Here is a 10732-nt window from a genome sequence, read left to right as displayed (position 1 = left end):
AAACTCCCTTTTTGTCTTCCACTAGCTGACCGCACGGGTTCGGCCTGCTGAAAGCCGTATGACTAAAACCACAGCACATCTGATAGCAACATATGGCTGATAGCCTTTTGTCCAAACAGGCCTTCGATTACATCAGCAGGAAGATTTAAAATAATAATACATTTCCTTCCCTGACCAGGGAGGGGAAGGGACTACTGTTGGGGGTGTTGCTTGGCATAAATAAATTTGCTGTTGCCTGGCTGTGAGACAGCCTGTTCTGCCCTCTCCTGCAACATACCTGGCTCATGGATCTCAATCTCGAAGAAAGGAGATCCTAGTTAGCTATTCTTCTCTGTGTTATTTTAATACAGATGAAAACCGTGGCTTGTTCATGCCAAATCTCTCTTAGGGTATGTCTACACTACCTGCCAGATCGGCAGGCAGCGCTCAATCCAGCGGGGATCGATTTATCACATCTAGTCTAGATACGATAAATCAACCCCCAAGTGCTCTTCCGTCAACTCCTGTACTCCAGCGCTGCGAGAGGCACAGGCAGAGTCGACGGGGGAGCGGCAGCAGTCGACTCACCGCGGTGAAGACACCACGGTAAGTCAATCTAAGTACGTCGACTTCAGCTATGTTATTCACATAGCTGAAGTTGCGTAACTTAGATCAATGCCCCCCCCCCACCCCTCAGTGTAGACCAGGGCTCAGCATGCAAGTCTCAGTGGCCACCCATATTCTCTTCAAATACACAAATAAGCCAAAAGCTTTGAGTAAACAACTCAGTACAGTTTGCTGGAGATGCTGCTGTATTTTTGCATTAGAAGTTCATTGGTATTTGGCCACAGTTGATCTACATTTATTTAAAGAGAAAAAAAATCTTACATTCAGTTCATTTTATTTTTATTTAATAAAAAACAGTATCAGGTTAAAAATACAAACACTTTGGGTGATTATCCAGCGTTTTCCCTGTGTGCCTTCTAAAGCCAACCAATGAGTGGAAAACAAAACAAAACCATTTTGGCTGCAGCTGTAAAATAATGTTGCACCAATTAAATTACACCAAATATATTATTATACCTTTTTGAAATGGCTTTCAGACCAATAAATAAAAAAAGACAAATTCAAATAAAAAAAAAGTCAACTTTGTATTACAAAAAAATTAAATAAAAATCACAACACTAATAATAATGTGCAGTCAAGTTTTTTTTTTTTCTATTCTTCTAGGAATGATAACATGCCAGTAAATCCCTACATGACATTTCCAGTTTGGCAGCAAGCAGTCAATCATTCATTCACATTTGTACACAAGATGGCAGGCCTGGGCAAAAATCTAAGGAGATCTGAGCCTTTGGGGTGCTTCTCAGTTCCTCACAACAGCAAGCTGAGGTCCGTCTCCTTCATCTTGAAACCTGTATAAATCATTTACCCATTTAGAGCCAGATTCAAAGCTGGTATCAGTCAGTGTAGGTCTACTGAAGTCAAACTCCATTAGGTCAAGGGAAGTAGGCTGATTTACACCAGCTCAGGGTCTGGCATCTTACACTCTAGGGCATATAGTTAAAAGAACATCGTTTGCCCGAGGCTGCAAAGCTCACCTGAATTGCTGAATCCATGTGGTCTCTAGTTCACATTTCCCTAAAATGGAATATGGCAAACCTGTCAACTTTGCACCCCTCAAAACAGTACATGGATTTTTGAAGAGGCAGAAACAACACATGTAAACCCTTGGGAGGACAGGCTGCCTCACTATCATACTGAAACCCCCCTTCTTAAGAGAACAGTGAGCATTTGCTTTGTGTGAGAACACCACCACGGATGCCTTTTACACCTGGGCTGAATTTTGGCCAAGTGTCTCCTGGAGGAAAAAACCTCTCCATTGAGATAGAGGAGGCGATTCAGGAAATTAAAACTCACCCACCTTTATGCCTGTTAATCCTGCTGATTTTAAGGAGGAGCTGACAGAGTGAAGTACTGTGACACACAAAATAAGGAGTTTGCAAGCTGGGAAGCAATGAGCAATAAAACAGCTCTTTGTTCGATCTTAAATCTATTCACATTGCTATTCTGGATTCTCAGCTAATCCAAATGGAACTTGGTACTATTTCTCTATGGCTTTTAGGATTTTAGAGCATGCCCAGAGAGAGTGGGCCAAATTCTGCTCCCAGCTGAAGTCTTGGGGTAAAGATGAGAGCAGAATTTGGCCCATTAACCTCCAGTTGTTTGTGTGTTTGGACTGTTAGAGCTGTAGCCAATTTGACCTCACAGGCCAAATTCTGCCCCCAGTCACACCAGTGCAGCCCCAATGAAGCCCAGGGCCATATGTTCATGTAAATGAGATCTGAAACTGGCCATATGACTCCAGTTTGCCCAGGCCTGTCAAACGCATAGTGCCTTGCTAACTGAGGCTTACATTCAGGTAATCCAGTAGACCCAAGTGGTACCTTTATGGGAGTTGAAGCCTTAAGTCTGGATATTTAGATATATCCAAGGAAACATATACATTTTTCTCCTTTTCAGACTGATACCACTGCTCATGCAGTACCAATTACAAATAGAGATAGATATCTGCATTTTTACAACAAATCCCTTGTCGAGTCTACTGTTCTCATTCCAGCACTCATAGTCAAATTCCTTCTGTTCCACTACTACCTACTTCAAAACATTCTTATTTGGAAAAAGGCACATTCTCACTGATTCTCAGTCCTCTGTCCATTTACTACATGCTACAACCTTTTCTTAAGCTAACATTCTAGAAGCAAACTATTCTCCACTCTCAGATACATGCTAATAAGCAAGGCGGCACCATTTGCTGACAGTGAAAGTGACTGAAATCTGGATCTTTTGCTTAATTAACCCTTGAGAGAATGTGATAAACACACCCCCTTCCTAGGCATTTGTTTGGCTGGCAATCTGGAAAATGTCACAAACCTAGTAAATATGTTGGGGGTGGGAAGCAGAAATCAACTAGCCATTTGCAATGTACAACTTTTTCTAGCTCATACTATGGTTTCAGTTCTTGTATTTTTTCACTATTAGTACTGATAGTCAGATATGAATCTGTGCTCCTTGCTAGTGAGGAGAATGACATGGTAGCTGGAAAATGTGAATCTGTAGCCACATGCCTCAAATTTTCTAGGCACACCACACTAAGGGTGACTATTTAAAACTACCCTTCCTACAGCACATTCAGAGATTTTTAAAGCCAAAAGGGACCATTGTGAACATCTACTCTGGCCTCCAGCATAACACAGGCCATAGATATTTCACCCCGTAATTCCTGCATCAAGTCAAATAACTTCAGGATGAACTAGAGTATATCTTTTAGAAAGACATCCAATATTGAGAAAGATTTAAGTGATGAAGAATCCACCACCTCCCTTGGTAAAGTTGCTCTACTAGTTAACTACCCTCACTATTAAAAATACCTGCCTTATTTCCAATCTGAATTTGTCTACGTTATGCCTTTGTCTGCCAGATCCTGGTGGTGGTGGTATTATTTATTTCTTTGTACGATCGCAGCACTTAGAAATTCTAATCATGGACCAGGATCCCACTGTGCTAGGCACTGTATGTTTGCATCCCATATGAATATTTTCTTTGGGCAACTAGGTAATACTTTAATAAAGCAAACTAAAAGAGTTTGCATAATGCTCAAGAGAAGACTTTGGGGTTTTTACATATGTCACGATTTCCAGCTGAGAATGCGCATTCAACCCATTTTGATGATCCTACCACTGTCAGCAAATTGGTAACCAGGCTAACTCCATCATAAAGGTACACATGACAACTCCCTTCCTTTCCCACCCTCTCCACTGTGCTAGTTGAGCTTGTTGCAGATCTCCAGAGCTTTCTTGTAGACCTGAGTCACATCATCCATGTCCGTGAGAAGGGAAAAACTGCTGTCCCCCAGCCGATTTCGATAACGTTTCAAATGCTGTGGGCGTGGGCGGTTCTGGAGTCCTTCAAAATCTTGGATCTGGAGGAAGTTTTCAGCAGAGACACAGCTCCGTATCCTTTGCCTGTTTGGCCTGCTCTCTTGCAAATCTAGCAAGTCAAAGGAGTCACTGGACAAAATACTGTCATCACTAATCACACTAGAAGGGCGACTGTAACTTCGAGATAATCTATCCCCAGGCAGGACCCCTTCTTCCATGGCTTCCACCATCGGTGTTTCAGGACTGACCAAAGCAGAGTCAATGCTGCTGGTGGAATACTTGCTGTTGTGTTTTAAGATGCCCTTACGTCTATAGGAATGGCTATGAGACCCAATTCTTGATGTTTCAGTGATGCCTGGGGAAGTGTCACTGTTTTCTGTCTCATCCTTATTGTCCAACAATTCAGAAGATTCACTTCGTTCTGGAGAAGAGTAGTAGCCAGACTCTCTCTGCTGAGTCTTCTTTAAGATTCCTTTTTTTGGCATGAGGGAAGACGCTTTAGTGCCGTATTTGCTTGCTATTTCTCCCTCCATGGCACTCTTAATAACAACACCAGTCCTACACAGTTCTTGCTCTATCTTAAAAGCGGAGGGTAAGGCTGGGTTGACCACTCCTTCAATGAATCCTGCACTGTGAGACCGATGCTCACTGTTGCTCCTTTTCTTCAAGATTCCTTTGGGCCTCTTGGAGGTTGGTTTGGATGCACTGTCAGCCCCTCCTTCCTGGATCGATTGCACAATGTCATTTTCCTTCTTTGATTTTTTCAGGGACCTCTGTCGCTCCAGCGTAACTTCGGAACCTTTGGGTTTGGAAAGGCACTTCATTTTGGTATCAGTCTCTGGCTGGAGACCCGTCGAACGGTGATGCCAATCAATAAACCTAGCCAGCAGCGGGGACTCTGAGTCTCTCAAGGCATCACAGTCACAAACGCTGCTCTTGTAGCCCCAATTAACCCACCAGTGATTGGCTATGTCTTCGATGGTTGCTCGGCGCTCAGGATTCACCATCAGCATCCACCTGATCAGACCACGAGCATCTACGGTCAAAGAATGACATTTAAAATAGTCAAAATATAGACATCTTTGTTTTTTTCATTTTAAAATGGAAATATGGGCAAGACAGATTAAAAGAAATTATGCTTCTCAAAACAGGTGAAGTGAACGTGCTATGTGGGAAGACTTTGACCATCAATTCAACTTCAGGAAATGAAATTAAGTGCTATTTCATATCTGAAGCCACATGATACACCCAAGCAAATGTAACATTGGCTTTCCAAGTAGATGAGTGTTTTTCCTTATTAGTGAAGGAATCTAGTGTAGACACTGAACTTTACATCAACCCAGATTAGTATAAGCCTTAGAGGAAACCAAAAGGGCACTCAGGTATTTCAAATTATGTACATTATTAATTTTGTATCTTTGTTTTTTTTAAGAAAAGAGGGGGAGAGAAAGTAAAATGCAATTATAATATAGTCTTTTATGTATTTTTAAAGGTAAATTTCCACAAAGCAAATTAGGTAGGAATAACCAAGAGGCAGAATATGAAAAATGGTGGCAAACAAATGATGAAAAAGAAATGCCTAGAGAAATTTATTGATAGATTCATAGATTTCATGGCCAGGGACCATTATGATTATGTAGCTGGACTAGAATGTTTTGGTGCCTTTCTATCAGGGTTCTAATCACGGTGGCATCCCCTTGTGTAATATTAATTGTGAACATATTGGTATTAAATTCAGACTTCAGAATGGGTTTTTGGGCCAAGTGGTTGCTTCCCCATGACTATTCAACTTCTCTCTGCTTTTGATATATATATCACACAATGTAGTTAGACTAGAAGACTGATCTGTATCAGAACCTTGTATCAGTTTACAGCTTGTCTGAACAATTTCGCTTGCAATAGCTAACAGACTTTCCACTGTCATAGATCTAGTTAAAAGACCCTGTTAAAGCTTCCACAAGGCAATAAAATCTATCTGCTGTAAAACTTTCATTTCAAAAGGGCTTTTGGTAAGGGCTCTATCCAGATGGGAACTGATGGCAGATGATGTTTTGAGAGGGGATGGGAGATCCTTTTACTTGTCATTCTAAAGTGACACACCAGAAAATGCTGGTAGAGGCCAAGTCAGCCAGCCATTCTGAACTCCTGTCATCTCAATGCATTACACCAGCTCTTTTTTTATACCTGAGGGCTGTGTTGGCTCACGATATTCTCCGCTGCTGATCTGCCTGATCAGATTTTTGTGATCAAAGCCATCAAAGGGCATCGTTCCATAAACCAGAGTGTAAAGCAATACACCAAGGGCCCAGCTGTCGACCTAAAAATACATAGACAAGAAGCGTAAAGGCTAGAAAAGCTGATTCCTGCAGTCTTCCAGACCATTAGCACCACAAAAGCAATGGAACATCCAGCTGTGCTTGGTTACCAGCATGCAGGTATTTAACAGCTGACAAAGTGTAAGCAAAGCAAATGAAAGTAACAGAAGGCAGCTTGAATACTTCCAACCTAGGAGAGGCCCAACACAGTCTATCTGTGAGATATTATCAGGACAGAACTAATGTTCATGCTCATTATTACCAAATACAGATCGTATATGTGCCACCAACACAAGATTAATTTTATTTTCACTTTCCTTCTCCCGTGCCCCCTTACCTCTGGGCCTCGATAGGGTCTTCCATTAACAATTTCTGGGGAAGCATACAGTGGGCTCCCACAAAAGGTCTGCAGAAACTTGTCTTTGTGATAGAGGTTGGAAAGACCAAAGTCTGCAATCTGTAAAGACAAAAGGGGTCTGTAGTACTGACATTTACCTTATGAAAAGATAGGGATGGAGTGAGATCTACTGGTTAAATCTTCAGGATTAGGCACCAGGACTCTTGGTTTCTATTCACAGCTCAGTCACTGGTTCCCTGGACGGCCATCAGTAAGTCATTTAATCCTGGATACCTCACATATCTTTGCAAGGATAACTGGAAGAACCTGGACCTTACTATCCGCTGGTTGCCCTGCACCATGTGTAGTCATTTACACCAGTGCAAAGTGAGCATAAAGTGCTACCATTCTGATGTGGCTGCACTGGTCTAAAAGCCTACACAAGGTGCAGGCAAACTGAGAGTCAGGACCTCAGAACTCAACAGGAGAAGCGAGGCAGTGGTGTCCTGGGGACCCAGGGATAAGATTACAGAAGGAAGTGGCATCTGAAGTCATTTGGAGCCAATTATAGTAGGAGGAGAAAGAGTAACACACTGTCTAATCTTTCCAGGTTCAATAGGCTTTGATCAATTATGCCATTATGGATTTGAATGGTCAACCAAACCAGTGTGTCCTCTGTAAGGCAATAAACAGAAGTCCATTCCGAATTGGAAACAATGGACCCAAATCCTGCATTCCTAAAAATGCCCCTTGAGATTGTTGGGACATTTATTTATTTATTTCTTCTAGTCCAGCAGCTCTCAACGAGGGGTCTGGGGCCCCCTGGAGGGCCACAAGCAGGTTTCAGAGGGTCCACCAAGCAGGACCAGTGTTAGACTCACTGAAGCCCAGGGCAGAAAGCCAAAGCCCTGATGTGCAGAGCTGAAGCCCAGGGCCCTGAGCTCTGCCACCTGGGGCTGAAGTTGAAGCCTGAGCAAATTAGCTTTGTGGGGCCCCCTGTGCCATGGGGCCCCAGGCAATTGCCCTGCTTGCTACCCCCGAACGCCAGCCCTGGCTTTTATATGCAGAAAATCAGTGGTGGTGGCACAGGTGAGCCATGGAGTTTTTATAGCTTATTGGGTGGGGGGATCAGAAAGAAAAAGGTTGAGAACCCCTGGTCTAGTCTCTGCTCTTGTTCTTATCAAACAAAAGTTGAGGATTGTGAGACTGTGGCTTAAAAACTCTCACATCCTTACATTTTCATTGTTTCCCCAGCACAAGGCAACATAGCTCAGTTTCATCTTGTTTTTGACCCAAATGTCTGTGTCATAGAGATCCACTTTTTTATTAATGTACACTATTGACACAAAAATGCTGGCTCACAAAACTTAGAATTGGTAATATTCACAGTAGCTTTCTGTGCAGTTACCCCAGAAGCCACACTGCAGCGGCAGGCACAGTCAAGCTGTCCCTTCACGGGACAAATCCTGCTCACCATACTATCGTGGCTTCAATGGGACTATCATGTGAGTCGGGGTGTGGCTTCCTTTGAGATCCTGCGGGGAGAGTAGCTTGCCAACCCATATGAGATTCTGTAGAGGGGGTGGATTATCATCTAGGATTATGTTACTAGGAATTACATTGCTGGGGCTTTGCTGGGTTTAAATGCCTTGATAGACATTTTTTCTTATTTAGTTGTTATTTAAATTACATTATAAAAATTAATCCAACATAGTAGCAGGGTAGCAGAAGCTGCTTCCTCTTCCCCTTCTGCAAATCTCTGGGAAATGGCAGCACAGAAGCTGAGCCTCCCACCATAGTAGAAAAACAGCGTAGCAAAAAACGGGGTAGAGGGTTGGGCCCATAAAATGCAAAAGACCATTCAGCCAGCAGAAGATGGTTTAGGGGTGCAGTGGAGTGGAGCTGATAAACACACACAATAATGTCTGCCAGTGATGCAAGAAGGGTAGAAAGCATGCAGAGAATACATGAGGCAAGTATGACAACTTGTATCATGGTTCCTGCCATGATAATAGATGGCCTAAACAATAAACAATACAAAAAACAAATAAACAGAATGATAAATTGGGTTTGCCCCTGTTTTTGCATCTTTATGATGTATAAAGGAAGCTTCAAAAGTATTTTTCTGACTAAAAAGGAAGGAGTTTTCTATTGAGGGTTGTTTTTTTTCACCTTATAAATGCAGGCCTTTTCTACCATAAAGAACTAGTGAGATTATGACATCATAAAAGACAAAAAAGCAAAAGCAGAGTACAGTAATCAGAAGGCAAAGAGGATTTTTTTTCAGCATTTAAAACTTTTTGTCGTTGTTTGATATTGCTAACATCTACATAACTGCAATGTCTAATCAGCATTTAGGAAAAAAGAGGTCCTTGTTAAACTTTTTTGACACCCCTCACTCTTTTGCCTTTCTCTGAGACACCCCCCACCTCCAATGTTCTGCCGCAAAACTAGGGAATGCCAAACTAAAAACCAAAAATAAGCAGCAAGGTGGAGGAGAACTTCCAGGTTTTCTTTATATATCATAAAGAAAAAAATGGGGGCCATGTCCATTTTTTGCTTAAATCCTTGGTCACCTTTAAAATCCTATTTATCCCATTTCAAGCTCCCACCTCTAATATTTTGCTGGAATGCATATGTGTGTGAGAGTCCTGCAGATATTTGCAGCTCCTAAAGTAGTCCTGAAGGAGTAGCTGATTTCTGTTCATTAATAGTACTTTATCCCATTCCAGTATAATTATTATAATTTGAATTTATTCAATATCCCAACTAGTGCATTATCAATCTGTTGTAGCAAATTCAACCCTTAAATAAGTATGTTTTGTAAAATCTTCATTGGATGGCTGGAATACCATTGAATGGGGTGTACTACTGCAATCTGCAGACATATTCTCATGGCTCAAATTGCACTTAATTGCCCTAAATTCCACTTTCTTATCAAGTCACTCTGACTGGCTTGCAGGAAGTTGGTTTTAAATCTTATGAAGTGTGTCCTGTCAATCAGAAGAAGAGTGGAACCAATTCAGTGTTAAAACTTTCCTGCTAGTCCCTGAGCTTTGGTTTAGTTCAGGATACAGCTAAGACAGGGGCAGACACTGCACAGTATGCTTCCTTAAGAAAATACATTCCCTTAAGGCCATGGAATGTATAAAATGTGTGTATATGTGCATTGACATATATAGGGATACACATACCACTCTTCACACCAAGGAACTCCTAGACTTGGACATTCATGTTTTCATTTTGGCCATTCAGGAAAAGGGTATTTATATTACAATCCACTCCCATACTCACAGACTGATATTTATCAGATTTTCCCGTAAAAACTGTCGTGCCCCCCAAAACAAGATTAATAGAAGCCAAGATTACTTCATGTTCTTGGCACTTAAATGGAGCTAAAGCATTAAGTCAAAAAACCTTCAAAATTGGGAAGTGCTGGCAGCAGGCTTTTCTTCCCTTAGCTTTAGGAGGTGCATGTTACATGTTTACTGTTAACTATAATAACCTAGATGTAATTTATTGGTTGGTTATAAGTATGGATTGTAAATTCCATGAAGTGTGCATTCATTTAAAGAACTTGGGCCAAGTCTTCAGCAGGTATAAATTAGCATGGCTTCACTGACTTCAATGGAGCTATTCTGACTTACATCACATGAGGATCTGGCTCTTTGTATTTCAATGCAGACTAAAAATATATTTGGTCCATTAAAGCAGATGAATGACTGAAGAATTTACATGCTAGGGGTGAAATTTTCAAGAATTACATGTATCTACTGTGCTACTGTGAGCAAACTGCCTGTTCTGCATATATGTAATCCCCATGGGTTACCAGCACTTATTCTGGCTTGTTTCCATTTTAAGGCCCAACCGAAGGTGCAGTTAGCAGCTTCTGGTCACTACTACTTACATTTTTCTCTCCTGCTGTCACTCTGTATCATTTTATCATATCAACAGGAGTTTTGGTCTTTTGGTGCTGCCTTAGCCCTACTGTCTTTCTAGCCATTGATTGCACAGGCACGTATGGGGGATGATTGTGAAAGAGGGTGACCCCCTTCCTCTTGGTACAAAAGGCATTGGTGGGAGACTGCAATTCAGTTGAGCTGAGGGGAGCAGCATAAGGGGTAGCTGATTGGGAGGATCAATGTATGCAGTGTTGTTGC

General features: G+C 41.8%; 1 protein-coding gene across 1 annotated transcript in view; it reads right to left on the bottom strand.

Annotated features, from left to right (window-relative positions):
• Window positions 1–3309: 3309 nt before the first annotated feature.
• The window catches only part of NUAK1 (NUAK family kinase 1), a 56158-nt gene continuing 48735 nt past the window's right edge, over window positions 3310–10732 (bottom strand). The window contains exons 5-7 of the mRNA XM_024200082.2: window positions 6573–6692; window positions 6105–6237; window positions 3310–4956 (exon numbers count right to left, since the gene is read on the bottom strand). Coding sequence (XP_024055850.1) covers window positions 3803–4956; window positions 6105–6237; window positions 6573–6692 — 1407 coding nt within the window. The 3' untranslated portion in view covers window positions 3310–3802. The remainder of the gene's footprint in view (window positions 4957–6104; window positions 6238–6572; window positions 6693–10732) is intronic.

The sequence above is a fragment of the Terrapene carolina genome, unplaced genomic scaffold (assembly GCF_002925995.2).
Source record: "Terrapene carolina triunguis isolate 2854851 unplaced genomic scaffold, T_m_triunguis-2.0 Scaffold247, whole genome shotgun sequence".
In the NCBI taxonomy this organism is placed as follows: domain Eukaryota; kingdom Metazoa; phylum Chordata; order Testudines; family Emydidae; genus Terrapene; species Terrapene triunguis.
The sequence above is the reverse complement of the archived record's forward strand: the minus strand, read 5'-3'. Positions and strand labels throughout refer to the sequence as shown.